The 20,161-nt window shown below is 33.5% G+C and overlaps 2 protein-coding genes across 6 annotated transcripts; both read left to right on the forward strand.

Annotated features, from left to right (window-relative positions):
- The first annotated feature begins 4,015 nt into the window (after nt 1-4,015).
- nitr2a (novel immune-type receptor 2a) lies at nt 4,016-9,029 on the forward strand. 4 transcript variants are annotated; one of them, XM_056462731.1, is made up of 8 exons: nt 4,026-4,085; nt 4,669-4,739; nt 5,086-5,163; nt 5,405-5,746; nt 5,822-6,139; nt 6,225-6,332; nt 6,443-6,477; nt 8,410-9,029. In XM_056462731.1, the coding sequence occupies exons 3-8, from the start codon at nt 5,124-5,126 to the stop codon at nt 8,539-8,541; spliced, it is 975 nt and encodes a 324-aa protein (XP_056318706.1). In that variant the 5' UTR covers nt 4,026-4,085; nt 4,669-4,739; nt 5,086-5,123; the 3' UTR covers nt 8,542-9,029. The 4 variants fall into 4 exon arrangements, with proteins under 4 accessions (XP_056318704.1, XP_056318706.1, XP_056318705.1 ...); XM_056462729.1 differs by lacking the exon at nt 4,669-4,739 and having other exon boundaries at nt 4,016-4,085; XM_056462730.1 differs by lacking the exon at nt 5,405-5,746.
- Nucleotides 9,030-12,409: 3,380 nt separating this feature from the next.
- nitr2b (novel immune-type receptor 2b) lies at nt 12,410-16,653 on the forward strand. 2 transcript variants are annotated; one of them, XM_056461097.1, is made up of 7 exons: nt 12,410-12,499; nt 13,131-13,225; nt 13,319-13,666; nt 13,739-14,050; nt 14,132-14,242; nt 14,326-14,360; nt 16,385-16,653. In XM_056461097.1, the coding sequence occupies exons 2-7, from the start codon at nt 13,141-13,143 to the stop codon at nt 16,475-16,477; spliced, it is 984 nt and encodes a 327-aa protein (XP_056317072.1). In that variant the 5' UTR covers nt 12,410-12,499; nt 13,131-13,140; the 3' UTR covers nt 16,478-16,653. The 2 variants fall into 2 exon arrangements, with proteins under 2 accessions (XP_056317072.1, XP_056317073.1); XM_056461098.1 differs by having other exon boundaries at nt 14,330-14,360; nt 16,385-16,475.
- The last annotated feature ends 3,508 nt before the right edge of the window (nt 16,654-20,161 follow it).

The raw sequence follows: 20,161 nt of genomic DNA on the forward strand, positions 1-20,161 counted from the left end.
CTGTATAATATATATTTTTTTAATTGTCTACAGAACAAATCATTGTTGTCCAGCGACTTGCCTAATAATTCTAACTTAATTAACATAATAACCTAGTTAAGTCTTTAAATTGCACATTAAGGTGAATACTAGTATCTTGGAAAATAAGTGGAAACACATTATTCACTGCCAATATGGCAAAAACAAAATATCTTTCCTTTAAGCAACACTTGAAAAAATATTTGTAAAAGAATTTAAATTGCACAGGAGGGTGAATAATTCTGACTTTAACTGTATCTCTATATAACTTAATATAAACTTGAAATATTGTTTGAAATATTTTTGATTTTGAGATTTGTTGCGATTATGTCAGTGCTAAAGTGAATTGTTTCTCCGCTGATGTTCACCACATCAGTTCTCAGTCTGTATTGAGCATTGTCTTCCTGTCAGCCACTCTACAGGAAATTATGTCATACACTGTGGCCTCTAACTGGAGTTCTGCTTATCACGTTTTTTTACCCTCATATAGACAGAAGATTAGTTTAAGTTTGAGTCTGGGATTTGTGGTAGTAGACTAGCAGGGTTTTTTTTATCAGTCTAAAAATCAAGTCATGAGGTTTTGCTTTTTTGTTCATCTTTTATCAGTTTGACGATGCATGTGCTTGTGGACGTTTGTGGTGAACGTGGCTCAAATGACTTCAAAAGTAAAGACCTCTGATGTGGTGCAAGAGCTTTAAACTCATGTTACATACATTGAACCTCCTGTGCTATACATAATAATAGCTCTTTGTTGAAACTAACCTTTATGTTTAAAAAACAATTGATTTAACAGATATTATATAATTAGTCACATTTTACAAGATTCTGCTAGCTAATATATTTATTAACATGAATCAAAAATAACTAGACGTGTACAGCATTTATTAATCACAATTAAAAATCAGGAGTCATGCGGTGTGTTAAAAATGAATGTCTTTATTACACATTAACTTTAAGAAAGATGATTGAAAACAGTAATAAACGCATTATTCATTGTTTATTCATGTCAGATAATACCTTGAATAACATTTAAAAATGGAACTCTTTCTGTTGAATCCAAAAATAGACTGACACTTTTCAGAAATGAGACAACTTTTCAATATATAAGTTTCTCTCTAAAAGTTACATGAAAATATAGTATCATTCATTCATTCATTCATTCGGCTTACTCCCTTTATTCACAACCCAGGCTAATTCTGAAAATGTAGTCCCGTGGACGTTTCTGGAGACCGCAAAATACGTCCCGGGAGGTACGTATTTTTGCAGTTTTTGTTTTCGCGAATCCGCTGTGTGCACTTTTTCACATCTCAAATGTCTGTTGAGAGTGCCGTTCGTCCCTGCACTGTTCTCGTGTGAGGCCGCTGTCGACCGACTGAATAACTGAATGATTGAGTGGGCGACCGGCCAATCAACCAACCCACCCTCCTCCTTCCCTAAACCCAACCAATTTCACCGATTGACCCGCCCGCCTGCTTACTTGCCTAAATCCAACCGATGGTTTACTAAAGCAGTCCAGAAAAAGAAAAGCCCTCATCTGATTTTTAACACGTTTTCAGACTTTATCACATTCTCACCCTGTTGTTCACTCCATTTTATTTTTTGGATTCCGTTTTTGTCTTACCTGATTTCTGGAACCGCTCTTCCCTGAACTCGAACCAGGTCGTCGTCATCATCGTGGTCAACTCCTCTCTGCGTCTCAAGTCCATTGACGTACACAACTAGCTTACTGGACAAACTAGTTGCGGCGGGAAAGTCCTCCACATGGAGGTAAGTGGTCAACAGGTAAGTGTGAAAAGGAACAGGGTGGTATGACGTAGCATTCGCTTAAAAAAAATTCAATGCAGCCATACGTACCTCCGGCTACATAATTTGCGATCTCCAGAAACGTCCATGGGACTATGTTTTCAGAATGAGCCTGGGTTGTTTATTCATCAGGGGTCACCACTGTGGATTGAAACGCCAACTTATCCATACACAGCGGATGCCCTTCCAGCTGCAACGCTCTGTTTGCTGGCTGCCCAGCATCCTCTATTAACAAACTTCAATTAGTACAAAAGGCAGCTGCCAGAGTTCTTACCACGTCTAGAAAATTTGATCACGTCACCCCAATTTTATCCTCCTTACACTGGCTGCCTGTTAAGTTTCATATTGAATTAAAAATTTAGTTTCTTACATATAAAGCTTTAAATAATCTAGCTCCTGTTTATCTAACCAACATTCTGTCTCGCTACAACCCAACCCGCTCTAAGATCTCAAAACTCAGGGCTTCTGATAGTACCTATAATAGCAAAGTCGAGTAAAGGAGGTCGAGCCTTCTCATTTATGGCTCCTAAACTCTGGAATAGCCTTCCTGATAATGTCCGAGGCTCAGACACACTCTCGCAGTTCAAAACTAGATTAAAGACCTATCTGTTCAGTAAAGCATACACTCAGTGCATCACTTAGCGGTATGATACATGAATTTGCTCCACGCAGACTTTTGCATCTTGTTTATATACACTATGAACAGCAGCTATGCTAATTATTCTCTCTATTCTCCATTTCCACCTGGGGATACTCTTCCCGAGGTCCTCAGACTATGCAGCGCCACTGATTCGATCCAAGACAAGCGACAAGATGATCCCAAGGTTTCCATATCCTGGACCAGGCCATATCCTGAGCAGCAGCTGTGGTGGTCATGAAGGAGTGGAGAGCATGAGACTGATTCCTGTGACGCTCCAGAGACAGACGAGTCTTCGCTGAGGTCCAGCTTCCAGCCTCCGCCGCTGAGACTGCAACTCTGCACAAGACGTTTGCCCATAGGAGAAATGGTCATGCCCAACTGAGCCTGGTTTCTCTTGAGGTTTTTTAATTCTTCACTTTCGCCAATTGGTGAAGTTTTTTCCTCGCCGCTGTCGCCACTGGCTTGCATGGTTTGGGATCTGTAGAGCTGGGCATCGATGGATTACTCTTTAGTGTTTGGACTCTCAGTAGTGATTTTTAAACCACACTGAACTGAGCTAAACTGAACTTAAACTCTGAAAACTGAACTACACTGTTTCAATGTACTATGATCTTCTATGTGAAGCTGCTTTGACACAATCAACATTGTAAAAGCGCTATACTAATAAAGGTGAATTGTATAGAACATTGATGCCAACCATGTTTAAACATCTTATAAAAGTGATTTTTGCATTATAGGTGCCCTATTATTATTATTTTTATTATTATTATTATTATTATTATTATTGCAGTATCCAAATACCAAATTCCCCACATTGTTCGAAAAGCAGCTTACATGCCCAGTTGGTTGTCAGTGTTTCATTATTCATTTATCGACTGGTAAATTTCCCATAACAACATACCTTTGTAGTTAAAAACACATACAAAGAAGCAGGTTTTTTCCAACCACAACACTGACCTCTATCCCACCTACTCTTTACTTCAACTCAACTTAACCCAATTTCCGAAGAGTAACCCATTTTCAGAAGAGATCACATTCAATGCTTTTACCATCAAAGGCTGGTGCTAGTGACTTAAGGGAAAGTGTGGTAAGGTATAGACTTTAAGTGAATAAGGTTTTTATATTTCACATTATAAGAGTCATTGTGATCCAGATTATTAAAAATGATTATTAATGTACAAAAGGTATGGCTGTTAGTCAATTAAAAACATACTGTAAATATTTACCACAGAATGCTATTCAAAAAATTAATCTGGCAGATTATTACAATTTTGAAAACCCAATACCACCCACTTTTTACCAATATAGGAATTAGATTAGATCAATGACCAAAAGTTTAATTTTGTTTGGAAATTCATTAGTGTATTATATGTGCATTTTTTTTTAAATTGTCAGCGCATGTAAATTTGACAAATTAAGAACATTATAGCACATCTCTTTTATTTATATGCATTTCATTGTAGTTTTAGTGTTTGTGTAGAATCATGTAGATACAGTTTGCTGTCCTTCAGTATAGGGAAGTGTGTATAAAGGCAGACCTCTTTACGCTTCTCTCTTTCATTCTCAGTATCAAGGAGGAACATGTCAGATGGTGTGAGGGATCACAAACCTGTGATGGAAATCTGTATGTAACTTTCTGTTAAAGTCTTTTCTGTTTCTTTGTTGATTTATATGCATCATCTGCTCAGTTTCAGCAACCAAACATATATTGTAGCATACATTTTAAATATTTTAATGTTAGTGAGTTACAATAATGGGCTACAGATGATGTTCTGGAGTTTAGTAACAATTCCATGCTGTTTTGGTATATGTTTGGGTAAATTAATTTATTATTATTATTATTATTATTATTATTATTATTATTATTATTATTATTATTATTATTATTGTCTTTTCTCCCCAGGAAAAGCTGGTTTTCAGCAGCTGCTTAATATTTGTGCAGATTATGGGGATAGAAATGATGTGCATGATAATTTAAAAAAAAAAGAGTTTCCATGACGTGTAGAACCAAAGAACATAGAGATATGATTTTTTTTTTCAGATTTTTGTTTGTCAGGGCAAGTTTTAATATGCTCAAGAAAATATGCTGGTGAGAAAGTTTTATTTGTGTTCAGAGCAGGTTAATGTAAACCTCTTTACAACTTATTGCAGTTCTTTATACACAGCTCCTCTGTGGTATTTTAAAAAAGAGTCTCCATATATTGCAGGTTGCATATCAATGATTGCATGAAGATGCTAAAAACTTAGATGTTGTAGTGCAAGTGAATTATTCTGTAAGGTAAGAGTTCGCATATTTTGCTTTGATGAGAAATTTGTTCTATAAGTTTATCTGTCGATTGGAGAATTCTCAGAATAGCATTTTAATGTTGTTGACAAATCCTAGGCTTACTGAGGTGCGTTTTACAGTCACCTTTGATGAAATATTGACATAATTGGTGTTTTTTAAGGTATATTGTGTGGTTTGTATTGTTTTTGTCTGTCTTTTGGACTATTGGACCTAGTTTCTGGAATAAAGAAAATAAATACTATTATTCATATTATTATTCATATTCATATTATTATTATTATTATCAATAATTTGAATTATTCAAATAATTTGAATGCTTTTTCTCTTTCCCATATAGAGATTTTAATTTCAACCTGTTTGTAGACAATCCTCAAAATGCTTCATTTTTTCATCCTAACACTTACAATTTTCCAGTGTAAGTAACTGTTTTACTTTCTCTTTCTTAAAATATATTTGAAAATGTTTTAAACTCACTTTAAGGCAAATATAAAATATCTTTCAACTATCTCTTTTTGATTCATTGTGTTTCATATTGATTTCATTAAGGCGACTCTAAGACTAGCTGAAAAACTGGACTTAATCTGTTTATATTGTACTTTTGAAACCAAATCTACCACAGACAATACTAACTTTTCTCTCGTTTATATAAATTTTAGGCAGCTCAGAAACTACAGACACTCAGAATTATCTGAAGATTGTTCAGGCTGGAGAAACTGTTAACTTTACTTGTATTTTATCAAATGATATAAGAAAAAGTGTGGTTTGGGTCAAACAAAGTGTTGGAAAGAAACCTCTTCCAGTCGTTTCATCATTTCAAGTCGTAGATCACAGATTTGAAAATGACTTTGACAAACAAAATCGCTTTTTTGTAACAAAAGATGAAGGTAGTTTTAATCTGAGCATCACAAACACAGAAGTATCAGACTCTGCTACTTACTATTGTGTAACATATGCATATCAGTTTGCATTTGGGAACAGCACTGACCTCATAGTTAAAGGTAAGCAGATTATTCACGTACTCTTCTAAATTGCATTAATTAGCAATATAATGTCATTGTTTATTTTATTTTCAGCTGGTGAAGTGAACATCGAGTCTGAGCATCAGAGATCTGCATCAGAGGATCTGCAGTGCAGCGTCATCTCTCAGAGCTGTGCAGAAGAACACAAGGTCTACTGGTTCAGACAGGGCTCTGGAGAATCTCCTCCAGGAATAATCTACACTCAGGACGGCAGGAGCGCTCAGTGTGAGAAGAGCTCTGATCTCAACTCCACTGCACACAAATGCATCTACAGCCTGCCCAAGACTGATGAAGATCCCGCCATCTACTACTGCGCTGTAGCCGCTTGTGGACAAATACTGCTCAGAGACGGACAGAAAGTTGGATTGACAGGTGCACATTTACATTTGTTTCATTATTTCCTGTATCACCAGTATTTTATTTTAATATTATAACCTATATTTTTTCATTGCTACAGATGAATGTTTTCAGAAACATTGGATTACAGCTGTTCTGATCATAACAGCTTTATCTATAATTGTGAATATCATTTTAAGTGTACAATTGCACAAGTACAGGCAAAAAGGTATGTATTATTTCATGTCTTTATTATTTATGCTATGTTAACATCTCCTTTAAATTCAAATAGAGCCGTATTCATAGCTGTATTTTGTAAACTGCCATTCTTCCTTCAAGATGGGTTTTACAACACTCAGAGCCATCAGTTAACGGTAAGCAATCCAAAACTTTTTTGTTATGCAATGCAAAAATCTAACAATATTGAGTTATAATAATTTTAAATCCGATTCTTTTCTCCATATTTAAAAGAATAGTTTATCCAAAAATTAAAATGTACCCACTATTTACTCTCCATCAAGTAGTTCCAAACCTTTATGAGTTTCATTCTTCTGTTAAACACAAAAGAAAATATTTTGAAGAATGCTGTAAACCAGTGACTTCTGTAGTAGGAAACACAAATACTATAAATGTCAAAAGTTACATGTTTACAACTTTATTCAGAATAACTTATAACCCATTATTCAGAATAATAGAATAACCCATTTTTACTCTTTGGCTTTTAATACCATATGAGAGTCATGCGTCTGTTGTATTTGTCCTTTGTTTTAAATGGTGTATGTGTGTACAGCACTTTGGTAAGCACTTGTTGTTTTTAAAAAGCGCTTTATTAATAAACTTTGACTTTGAACTTATTATTTTTCGGAAACCGTTGACTTCCATAGTTGGACAAACAAATGCTACAGTATGTAAGCCAATGGTTTCAGGTTTCAAACATTTTCAAAACAAATTATTGTGTGTTTAACAGAAGAATGAAAGCCAAACTGGCTTGTGATAAGTGTAGAGATTCACTTATCACAGAATGTTCAGTTTTGTGTAAAATATCTCTTGAAATGTTTAAAAATGCTTCAGAAAACTTTAGAAAAAAACACAGTATGTTCAAATTCTTTAAAGTCTAATAATTGAGCAACGTATTTAAACATTACATCATACTGTGATATCTATCTTTTCTGAATATTAATTATGTCTGAACTTCCAGTTTGGGGAACTTTCACCCAAAGGATCTGAAACTAATATTTTTTTTAATTATAAGGTTTCACAACAAAATGACCGATTCCCATAATGTAAACTGAAAGAGTAATGCATTTCCATTGTGCTTCATTTTTCATGAAAATAATGTAACTCTTGGCTGACAGTTCTACTGAAATTACTCCTATCCCATCAAAAAAGCATCAAAAAGCTGTACAGTATATATAGGCCATATAAAAACACGAGATGTTCTCAGACCAGCATATTCTGCATCCAGTCCAGATTTCAGTGACAGTATTTAACTCTAGTAGCTAACTGTACATACATACTGTACATACATACATTGGATTTACTAAAATATTTTTAGGTAAGTAGCTGCAATCAATTTATATGAGCTGGATTTAAACACATTAAATTGAGTAATGGTCAACTTAATTTGTTTGTTTAAATTCAGCTTATATAAATTGTTTGCAACAATTTACAATGAACCATTTTTTTCAGTGTACATGCATAATACAGATAAAGATGTAGATAAGCCTTTATGCAGAGAGTTTACTTTTTGCAGGCGTGTTTCACACCTTTAATTTAGAAGCAGGGATATGAAACCCACACCGCAGTGGCAACAGTGTTACGACATGATTCTTAAGAAAAAAGCCAATCTTGTGACGTGCTTTGAACAGTTTTAAAAACGCTGCATGTGGTACTGTATAATTGTTTTAACAAAAATATCAAACAGTGATGAAAAATACTTGCTTTTCCAGCCTGTCAACTCCATTCAGAGTTTTCAATAATTATGACAAGAATGCCAACAGCCATTAATTATTATGATTATCAATGACCCTAACACCACAAATATGCAAACAATAATTTTGGAAGGTGATACTTATAAGCCACAAAAATATTGTTTGGGATACATTATGATTTATGGAGAACAAAGCAAAATAACCCAGGATTACTTTTATATGAGATTTATTCTAGGTATAACGCAGGGTTAAGTATTACAGAGTGAAAAGCCATTATGAATACAGCAAGCTTTATCATTGTTACCCCTATATAGAATACAGATATTTGTTATTGTATGGGTGAATGTAGCAATATTAATTTCTGTTCTGTGTCAGGTGGATCACGCTGATGATTTGAATTATGCTGCTTTGAGCTTCCAACAAAATCCCTCCATGTCTAGAAAATCATTGGAAAGAAACCTACAAGACACTTCTATGTATGCACATACAAGACCTCAACAAATGTAATTGACTGTTTTTGCTTATATAGTAGTTTCTATTGAGACACTGTGTAAAAACTAATTCGCAGGAAACACCGCAATTACAAAATGTGTCATCGCTGTTTTAAAAACCTCTGTCCGTGGTACTGAAATAACGGTCTTCAGAGATATTATTTTTAGTAGCATGACTTTATTAGTACTGAATCTTTGCCAAACGCTTTAATTAAAGATATGACTGTTCACAAAAATACTCAGAATATTAATAAACTGCTCATGTATGTACAAACTCACACAAGCACTTGCAGTTTCTATCTGTAATACAATGATTGATTCAATATTGAATTGTAATTGTATTTCTTTTCTTCACACATACTCTACTAGGATGTGGTTCAACTTTTATTTCACACATTGTTTATGACATACTGTAAGTAAAGCAATTATGTGTTTAAATGTGTTCATGTATTTTTAAACTATACTGTAATTGTGTTATTTGCAAATAAAAATGAGGACTAACAATTGATGTGGAGGTCAATGTACAATTAACTATTCTGGTAAATTGTTATTAGACAATGTTTCACTTTGTTATAATTAGGGCCGCATGATATTGGAAGAATATGACATTGCGATATTTTATTTTGCTGCAATTTATATTGTGATATGAATACAATTTCAGCAGATGACTTGAATATCTCTATTTGGAATGAAATCATTGACTTGGATTGAATCTTGTAGAGAAGTAAATCAAGAAATTGCAAGAATAAATAAGATAAAAGTGAAATAAGTAGTGAGATATTCAGATACAGTAATACGATACGATATTATCATATTTTGCTCCCGATAATGATAGATCACAATTTCAACAATATATCACAAGACAACCATCCACAATATATCATGATATTTGTAAATGAAGAGGGAAAAATGCATCAAAATGTCATATAATGTCATATATCATATATTTCTTAGAATTACAACATTGATATATGTTTGATCCACCATTAATCCTCGAGAAGCACCACCTCATGCATATCACTATTTTGTTCTGCCCCTATTGAATAATCAAATGTAAACACTGTACATTCTTTATTGCTGATCGACAATAATAATCCTGACTCCACTTTGCAGATGTGCGATGTGACTATTGTGAATGCACACATTGAGATATCGAGGCTAAAACAATATAATGTGCAGCCCTGATTATAATTATTCAACGTCAGAAATTTTAATATTATAATAATAATCAGAAGTGATTATTATGTTGCATGCTATTACTAGACTGTGCAAAATTAGCAAATTTTTTAAATGCACAAATTGTCAACAATTAATAAGACACTTAAAGGTTGTGGAAAGTGAAACGAACAGAGAATAAAGCAGGCAAACTGGAAAAATGACAAAAAATGTGCGAATGCATTTCCTCAGGTGAAGAAATATCATTAAAATTATCATGGATGTTTACAAATATAAAAATATCCTGAATGATCAGTTTTCTGTATTTTGTGATTTTTCTTTTCTCTCCGTGTTTATTTTTGCTTTTGAATTGTATTATGTGAAATTGATCTTTACTAAAACAACATTTAACCTCGAAATATTTGAAAAAAATAGCCTTTATTAATATTTTTGTATGACCTCCATTGGCTCCCAGTTGCACCCCGCATTAAATTCAAAATTCTCCTCCTCGCATTTAGATCCTTAAATGGCCTAGATCCCTCTTTTCTTTGCAGCATGCTTGTCCTATATCCCTACTCGCTCATTACGTTCCTATGACTCTGGCCTTCTTGTTGTCCCTCTGTACCGCCTCTCTTCTATGGGGGGGCAGATCATTTAGTCTTACTGCACCCAAACTTTGGAACTCTCTACCACATTCACTCCGTTCTGTTAAAAATATCTCAGAATTTAAAACTTTAATCAAAACTCACTTGTTCTCTGAATGTTACACTTCTGATTTGATAAACTGACCACTTTGTTTGATCAACCTGTACTCTGCATATTTGTCTCCTAGGTCTTGTTTTGTGTTTCCAGTTTGTTATATTTGACTTCCTGTTTGTTTGTCTCTCTACTTGATTACTGTTTCTTTCAATGTCCGTTCGTACTATCTCTTTTTGTTACAATCTTTGTAAAGTGTCCTTGAGCTCTGGAAAGGCGCTACATGAATAAAATGTATAATTATTATTATTAATAGTTTAAAGTAATATTGTCTGGGTTGGTGTTGTATATTTTGCTGCAAAAATCATGTAATAAACTGCCTGTCCATTTTTGTTATTTTACAGACTTATTACTCTATATATTATTTCAAACTACTAAAATGTCAATAAAAAAACTGTAGAGTTGAATTTTCAACATAAAAAGTCGACAGAGCAAAGATCAACGTCCTACAATGCTATTCACAACTGTAAATAAACAGGCAAAACTTGTGAATCACAAAATACGGAAACTTTAAAGTAACAGAAATGTTTTACAGTGTAGGCTGTAAGACCAGCTGTGAGGTTGTCATCAGTGTGACTAAATCCAGACCAATGGATTCTGGCTCTGAATGGGGAAAAAAAGTATATACAATAAACGGCTTACAATAAAATGTTGTTAGTTTTATAACTGCTGTTTGCTTATGTTGATTTCAGATCAGAGTGATAAATATTATGTTCTCACTAAAGGATTTGCTGAATCACAAGCACAGGAACAACTCAGCATGATTTGCCTGTCAGGCAGCTCGTGTGAACTGTAATATATTTTTAGTAGCTTTCCAACCACAGGACAGGCCAAGTCGTGCTTATCTCACCACCCACACTCATTATGGCCCACAAACACCACTCCAAGCAGATTGTTTTTTTCCATTTCATGCATCACTTTTTGTTCTATTTTTGAGCACTATATTATAGAGCAAGTGTGCATATTGTTTAAATCACATGTTGACATGACAGCTACATTTTGCATGCATTTAGCAAAATGCTTTAGTATATGCAGGAAATAAATGAACTCAGATGCTGCATTGTTAGAAAATTTAAGTTAAAATGGAACAGCAAATAAGTAGAATTAGAATAAATAAGAATTACACATGAAATTGAGGTACACTATAAAAACTATTGCTGCCCTATTTTTGTTAGTTGAATCAAATGAACATTTCTAGTCATCTCAACTTACATCAATCAAACTGACCAAAAATATTAAGTTAAGCTTTGTATAACTTTAAAATTTTAGTTGAAATGTATTAAAATAATTGAAAGCATTATTCAAATATTTGTTTTCTCGACTTTTCTCATTAAGTTTTTTTACAGTGTACACTGTGAAAAATGAATCTTGAGGCTTGTAATTTTCATAAAAAAAATGTATGTGGTCATTAAAAATAATCTGCATATTTTCTTTAAAACATGACATTATTCGGATAAAAATAGGCAGGCACAGACAAAACATTGATCACAGGTTCAGACTTTTGCACCTCAACCAGCCTCAGTTCTGGCCATGAATTTCTGCTGTTGCACAATAGCTGTGAAGAATCCTTTACTGTGGTCAAAATGTGAAAGCAGAAAGGAAGAAAACATCTTCTCGCCAACTGCTATTTGAAAAACTTTCCATCTGACACCTTACTGAAATACAGTATTCATAAACGATATACAGACAAATATAAAGGTCAAACAAAAAAACATCTACACACACATACAAGCATAAAACATACAGCATGGATGTTATGCTACACACTTAAAATACTTTAGGCTGTTGATATATTAATTTATCAATACAGATTTCATATTATATTTATGTATAAAAGTGTGAGTCAAGAGTAAATCTAGATTTGCTCTACATGCATGAATGCTCTGTTAACATTAATGTGAATCAACCAATGGAATGGTGTAAATGTGTTTTTCTTAAGAACAGGGAGGTAGAGTATATATAGGTGTGCGTCTATGTGTCTTTCTCTTTCGGACTATGTTGAAGAGGACGACAAAACCTCATGGCTTCCACACCAATACAAACCTTGATCTTTAAGGAAGTCTGTAAGTACAGCTTTCAGTTTCCTTATACACTTATTAACTTTATATTATTAACAAGTTATTAGCCTAAATGATTAACTACTTATTTACTTAAACTTTGTGTTTTTTGATTCAGCTATTTAAAGCTAAACATATCCAGGAGTGCAAACGTGCATTAAAAAAAACAAGGGTCACACTTTACGATAAGGTTTCATTAGTTAATATAATTACTAGTGTGAATTAATTCTAAATGATACAGCAATTATTAATCATGGTTCAACATTTACTAATGCATTAATACAGTCCAAATTAATGCTTGTTATTGTGTTAATGCACCGTGAGTTATGAACAACTGTATTTTCATTAACTAATGTTAACTATCATGAACAAATACTGTTCTGTATTGTATTGTATGTATTGTTCATTGTTTGTTCGTTATTTAACATTAACTAATACATACTGTAAAGTGTTACCAAAACAAGTAGTCCTAGATTAAAATTTTATTAAGCTAAAATTGATATTTCATTCAATTGTCTTTACAAGTGAACTAACCAAATCTAGCATGGGGTTTAACGGTGGACTGTTTCATTTAGGCTTCTTAACTGTTTCATTGTTTATATATACACTTTTAAATATGATTCTTTTTTTTTTCTAGATGATTCACCATGAGCAGTTCAGAATCAACTGATTTTTATCAATCATCTAAAATGATTCATTGTTTTTACATCCTATTGCTTTACCTTTTAACATGTAAGTACCTATAGTTTTGCTATGCATAATGAATCAAAGTAAAACTAACTATCTTCCCACCCATGATGTTTGATTTTTCTTTTTCATTCATAGGCATGTCAGATAATGCCAAAATTAAGGCACAGAATCATGTGAAGATTATTCAAGCTGGAGATGCTGTTAACTTGACATGTATTTTTCCAAAAGAGTCAAGAACCAGTTTGGTTTGGGTCAAACAAATTGTTGGAGAGAAACCTCTTTTAATCGCTTCAGCATATCAAGGTTTAGCTGGCCAATATGAAAATGACTTTGACAAACAAAACCGCTTTTCTATAGAAAAAGATGAAGGTAGTTTTAATCTGAGCATCACAAACACAGAAATATCAGACACTGCCACTTACTACTGCATTGCATATGTGTATGAGTTCATATTTGTGAACAGCACTGACCTCATTGTTAACGGTAAGCAAAACATTTACTTAAATGTGCTTCAGTAAGTTCAGTCAAATGAGCATTTTGCTGTTTTCTTTTCAGCTGGTGAACTGAACATCGAGTCTGAGCATCAGAGATCAGCATCAGAGGATCTGCAGTGCAGCGTCATCTCTCAGAGCTGTGCAGAAGAACACAAGGTCTACTGGTTCAGACAGGGCTCTGAAGAATCTCCTCCAGGAGTGATCTACACTCAGGACAGCAGAAGCGCTCAGTGTGAGAAGAGCTCTGATCTCAACTCCACTGCACACAAATGCATCTACAGCCTGCCCAAGACTGATGAAGATCCCGCCATCTACTACTGCGCTGTGGCCGCTTGTGGACAAATACTGCTCGGAGATGCGAGAACATTCCCAGGTGCACAAAAACACTGCGCAATTTTCCAGATCTACAGATTTTCTTTTGCTACTTTTTTAAATTTCTACATTTTCTCTCAAGGTTTTTGGACACCTTGGAAGACAGTTGCTCTGGTGTTGGCAATTTCAAACAGTTTATCAATGATTGTCATCATATTTCTGGGCACACGGTTGTACAAGTTTCAAAAGAACGGTAGGAATAACACCAGCACACCTTACTATATCTGAACAGTTATTTCATGCACTAAAACCAGTTTTGTAATATTGTTTTTCAAGACAGGACACAGAATATTCAGCTTGGTCAATTAATGGTGAGCATTTCAATGTTCAATGTGATTTGTATATAAATATTTAAAATCAATCATCAGATGACTTCACTTTTAAAACAGTGATTAACCCATTGCTTTTAAAATGATTAGTTGACTTTAACAAATGTGAGAAAACACATTGCCTTAAAATTCAGTAAATAAACTGCAGTGCTCACTACACTGTATCTGAGTACACCCCATTTTGAAAACGAATAGTTTCATCCATTTCTCAGTGAATATAGGTAATATATTTGGGTGCAGTTGAACAAAACAGATTTATTAAAAAGATATATTTATTAAAACAATACTTTAGTCACCAAACATCTTTAGAAGTAGAAAGATAATTAAAAAAGTAGATAGATAAAAATAACTACAAAGGTTCAAAAAAACTGCATATATATTTAATGTTTCTCTTGATTTTTTTTCTCGTTACCCAAATTATTCAGCACTTGTTTATGTTTTAGTTTACCGTTTTAGTTTAGTAGTGGAAAGGTCACCAATATAGTCTTGGAAAACCTTTTACAGAAATCTTGTTTTGCATACTCTCTTCATCAAATTTGAAATAAAAACTCATGAGATGCTTGGCTTTCAAGGCATATTTTTTCTAGGACATTACATTCACGTTTCTCTGTGTTTGTATATGAAAAAATTATCTAATATTGAACAATACAATTGTTCTTTCTCAAGACCCCAGTAAAGCTCTTCTAAAGTGTTTTCTTTCCAATGATACCTAATTTTGTAGCTCACTGGGGTCAAGAACTGTTATTTAAAGTTAGGTAGGTGTAAATCCCTATAATTGAGTACTGGCAAACAGGTTACATTTTTTTTTATTTAATATTTTTCCCTAAAATATAAATTTGGGCTACTAATTTTTTTAGACTGTTAGATGATTTTGTTAAGCTAATATATACTGCATGCACTAATATAATATTGTAAAGCATCCTTTGAGAGGGGTGTACGTATACATGCTGAGCACTGCAGAATTATAAAAATTAAGTCTACTTAACAGTTCCAAGTTTTAATGGGTTCCCACTTTTTTAGTAAAGTCAACAGTAACACTTTAGGTCACAATTCATGCTACAGACCATTGTGAGGGATGTAAACAAAAACAATGGTCCCAACCTATTTCCTGTTTTACATATTTAATTTCTATAGCTTTTGAGAATCCAAAAAAGCCACATATTGATAATGTTATAAGAGCTGTTTTAACATTAGGTTATGTCTCAATTACCTCTTGTTAATGTTATGACAGCTGTTTTAACATTAGGTTATGTCTCAATTACCTCTTGTTAATGTTATGACAGCTGTTTTAACATTAGGTTATGTCTCAATTACCTCTTGTTAATGTTATGACAGCTGTTTTAACATTAGGTTATGTCTCAATTACCTCTTGTTAATGTTATGACAGCTGTTTTAACATTAGGTTATGTCTCAATTACCTCTTGTTAATGTTATGACAGCTGTTTTAACATTAGGTTATGTCTCAATTACCTCTTGTTAATGTTATGACAGCTGTTTTAACATTAGGTTATGTCTCAATTACCTCTTGTTAATGTTATGACAGCTGTTTTAACATTAGGTTATGTCTCAATTACCTCTTGTTAATGTTATGACAGCTGTTTTAACATTAGGTTATGTCTCAATTACCTCTTGTTAAAGTTATGAAATAGTTTGATAACAAGCAGGAAATTTTCATGGACCAATGACATGACCACCTTGAAATGGTCTGATAACCACTAGCTTATTACCTGCCTATTATTAAAATATGAACTGTTCATAGCTATAAATTAATTAATCCTAAAACTAACTTCTACTGTACCTTGGTAACTATTAATTAATAGCTTTTAATAGTTTATTAAGCTAGTAATGTTAGTTAATGGTTTGTAATACCATGAATTGTGACCTAAACTAAAGTGTTACCAAGTCAACTTGAGACTGTTACGACAATGGCTTTTTTTCATTAAAATAACTAACCGCTTTTACAGTATAGCCTACTTTTGACTAAATGTTGTAAACTGCTGTTCTAGGATGAAGACAGAGGTGTTTTGAATTATGCTGCTCTGAGCTTTCAACAAAAGTCCTCCACTTCTAGAAGACTCAAAGAAAAACATTTAAGATAAACATATACTGATTTATGTGAAGAATCATTAAATATGTTATGATGTGATTTAACTGGTTAAAGCAATCAATATTTTTAACTCTTAATTACACGTAATGTGAGCAGATATCATATGGATATTAACTGTAATGTCACAAACTGAAATTAAAGAATAATAAAATTTCATTCATTCATTCATTTTCCTTCGGCAAAGTCCTTTTATTCATCAGGGGTCACCACAGCAAAATGAATCGCAAACTGATCCAGCATGTTTTACATAGTGGATGCCCTTCCAGCTGAAACCCAGCACTGGGAAACATCCATACACTCTCATTTACACACATACACTAAGACCAATTTAGTTTATTCAATTCATCTGTACCATATATCTTCGTACAGTGGGGGAAACTGGAGCACACGGAAGAAAACCCACACGAACGCGGGGAGAAAATGCAAACTCCACACAGAAATGCCAACTGACCAAGCCGGGACTCAAACCAGCAACCTTCTTGCTGTGAGGCGACAGTGCTAACCACTGAGCCACCGTGTCATCCTTGTTGTAAATGTCTGAAGTTTAGAATGAAATCTCTGTCCATGGTACTGAAATACCACATGTTAATAGAGACAGTGATGCAGTCATATTGATTGAATTAAAGTGTGCTACTGTACAAACACACAGTGCTGACTTTTATTGTTGGCACCTACATCAATTAAGTCAGCAAATATTTTTCATATATTGAAAAAATTAGATTTTATATACGCAATAATAAATATTGTTGAATTTAGTTTCTTGACCAATTAATCATCACCTTATAATACATTACATAAATATGACATGAAAATGAACTTTTTGTTATTATTAAAATAAAAAAAATATATATATATATAATATAAACCAAACTTCATATTATTATTATTATTATTAATATATTCATAATATTTCATATTATTAGCAAGGCTGTTATTAATTTTTATTTTATTGCATTACGAATACAATCAAAACTAAGGTTGTGAATCATCTGCATATTAAATATCTTTACTCTTTAATTAAGAGATTGATCATATTGTGGCCCATCACTAGACTGCTTCATTTCTTTCTATAGTGAGTCTACGTATTTGACAAAAAGAGGTGAAACCCAGTATTAATAGTAAGTGGTTCATAAGACCCCTCTAGTGGAGAAAGTCTGCAAAAACTCTACAATGAGAGCATAAAAGGTGGGGCCTGCAGCACAATAGCCTGCATACAAAAATAACATATCTAACTGTACACTAAAATAATACATATTTTGTAATATATATTTTGGGTGAAGTCTGTATTTTATTTTCTAAATGCTTCAATTTTACTATTTAAAAAGACATTTATTAAAGCACATCCATTTAAAAGTAAAAATACCATATACAATACCTTAAAAAAATAACATATCTGTCTCATTAGCCGCATATATTGTAACCAGTTAGTTCAGTTGAGCGAAAAAGGTGGTGTGTGTGTGATTGTTGACTCAGAGAAAGGTGTGAACACACTAGCTGGTCAGTCCTGTGGTTGGAAAATTCTTAAACCGCACCGTGCACAATCATGCATGCAAAGTGATGCATGCAAAAGCACAAAGGTGCACAAACATATCTGAGCAAGTGTCTATTTAAGCAATTAGCAAACAAGCAAAACATTGCAAATAGAGTCTGCAATTCATAAAAAAATACCATTTTAATTTTAAAAATAAGGTAAAAATAATGAAAAGAAAAATGAATGGAAAAAAATGTGATCTAAATCACCTAATAAAATAATAAAAAGTCATAACATGATTTTTCAAGACTTTTCATTCAGAAATGTTTATAACTTAATGATTTAAATCTGTCGAGTGCTGTTAGTAATGTCTAATACTGTATGTTTGAGAAAAGTTTATCCGCTGCAGTTCACCACATCAGTTCTCAGTCTGTACTGAGCTGCTTCTTCCTGTCAGTCAGTCTGCAGGAAATGATGTATTTTGTTTCTGCCTTCTGATTTGTTGGTCTCGCATTCTGACAAATGTTCGACATTAAAGAGAAGTTTGCGCTTCTATTTTGTTTTTGCTTGTTTGTTTAGTATTTTAATAGAATTTAGTAGAGGCACAACAATTATATCAGAACATTCCAGAGTTGCAACACAACACAACACAACATAACCCAATGTAACCTATAAATTATGCAGCTTTAACCAAACCAACCACCTGCCAACTACACTTGTTTTTTAACATGTTATGATATATTGTTTAAAATATACATTTTTATTTTTTGATATCGATCTGCTACCTAAATGTGCCACAAAAGAAAATCTATTAAATGGCGATTATTATGCCAACAAACACTAAAGTAGAATTTAAGTTCTCTATTAATTTCTTCAGTGTATGTGCCTAATAGTGCCACGGTGTTATGTAATTATATCAATTAGAAAACAATGATGACCCTGTTAATGACAAGAATACACTTTGTGTGTGTGTGCGTGTGTGTGCAAGCTATACTTGTGAAGGCTCAACTGTCCTAACTTACATGGTTAATAATGACCTACTAGTGAGGATTTTTCACTGGTCCTCACTAATTAAAAATGCTAATAAATTGGCCAGAGGATGTTTTCATTAGTATCTAATGATGGACACTTTTTTTCTGTGAGGGTTGGGTTTAAGGGTAGAGATGGTTAGGCTCAAAGACAAACATCCTGGTAGAAAAATAATGAATGTCTATATAATGTCCTCACAAAAACAGAAAAGAAGTGTGTGTGTGTGTGTGTACTGGTTTGATGAAAAAACAGCTTGTGTGATACATGTGGTTTGTGTATGGGTTTGTGTATGTGGGTGTGTTTATCACACTGCACACTACACATAGGCAGATGGTCACATTTGAAGCTTTTAATTTACTGCAATCAAGTAAATCTATAAGGTTTTGTTAATATGTATATATTATTCTGTTATAATACAACCCCAAATCAGAAAAAGGTTGGGACAGTATGAAAAACGCATATAAAAAAAAGAGAGAGTGGTGATTTCTGAACTTACTTTGACTTGTATTTCATTGCAAACAATACAACAAGCATTATTTTATTTGTTCCTCGTCATTTTTATTTTTATTGTCTTTTTTTTAAATAAACATTAAAATTTTGGTTCTTCCAACACATTTCCAAATAATTTTAATACTTAACACTTAAAAGACACCAAGTGATGAAGTGTTTCAGGTGTCATTTTTTCCCATTCTTCCTGCAAACAAGTCTTAAGGTGGGCAACAGTAGGAGGTCTTCCTTGTTGCGTTTTGTGCTTCAAAATGCACCACACATTCTCTACTGGAGTCAGGTCGGGACTGCAGGCAGGCCAGTCAAGCATCTGTATTCTGTTCCTCTGCAGCCAGGACTTTGTAATGTGTGCAGAATGTGATTTTGCATTGTCTAGTTAAAATATGCATGGGTGTCCCTGGAAAAGGCAGCAGCATATTGTGCTCCAAAATCTCTATTTACCTTTCAGCATTAATAGTGCCATCACAGAAGTGCAAAGTTACCTTTGCCAGGGGCACTGACACAACCCTATACCATAACAGAGCCTGGCATTTGGACTTGTTGCTGGTAACAGTCTGGATGATCCTTTTCTTTTAAGGTCCGGAGCACACAGCGTCCATTTCTCCCCCAAAATATGTGAAATACTGATTCATCTGACCACAGTACACAGTTCCACTGTGTAATGGTCCA

Source organism: Danio aesculapii, chromosome 7, assembly GCF_903798145.1.
Source record: "Danio aesculapii chromosome 7, fDanAes4.1, whole genome shotgun sequence".
NCBI classification, from domain to species: Eukaryota; Metazoa; Chordata; class Actinopteri; order Cypriniformes; family Danionidae; genus Danio; species Danio aesculapii.

Coding starts and splice junctions, on each gene's coding strand:
- nitr2a (XM_056462729.1), top strand. CDS start 5,124: ATGCTTCATTTTTTCATCCTAACACTTACAATTTTCCAGT. Junction 5,164..5,404: donor AACACTTACAATTTTCCAGT/GTAAGTAACTGT, acceptor TATAAATTTTAG/GCAGCTCAGAAACTACAGAC. Junction 6,333..6,442: donor GCACAAGTACAGGCAAAAAG/GTATGTATTATT, acceptor TCTTCCTTCAAG/ATGGGTTTTACAACACTCAG.
- nitr2b (XM_056461097.1), top strand. CDS start 13,141: ATGAGCAGTTCAGAATCAACTGATTTTTATCAATCATCTAAAATGATT. Junction 13,226..13,318: donor ATTGCTTTACCTTTTAACAT/GTAAGTACCTAT, acceptor TTTCATTCATAG/GCATGTCAGATAATGCCAAA. Junction 14,361..16,384: donor TTCAGCTTGGTCAATTAATG/GTGAGCATTTCA, acceptor CTGCTGTTCTAG/GATGAAGACAGAGGTGTTTT.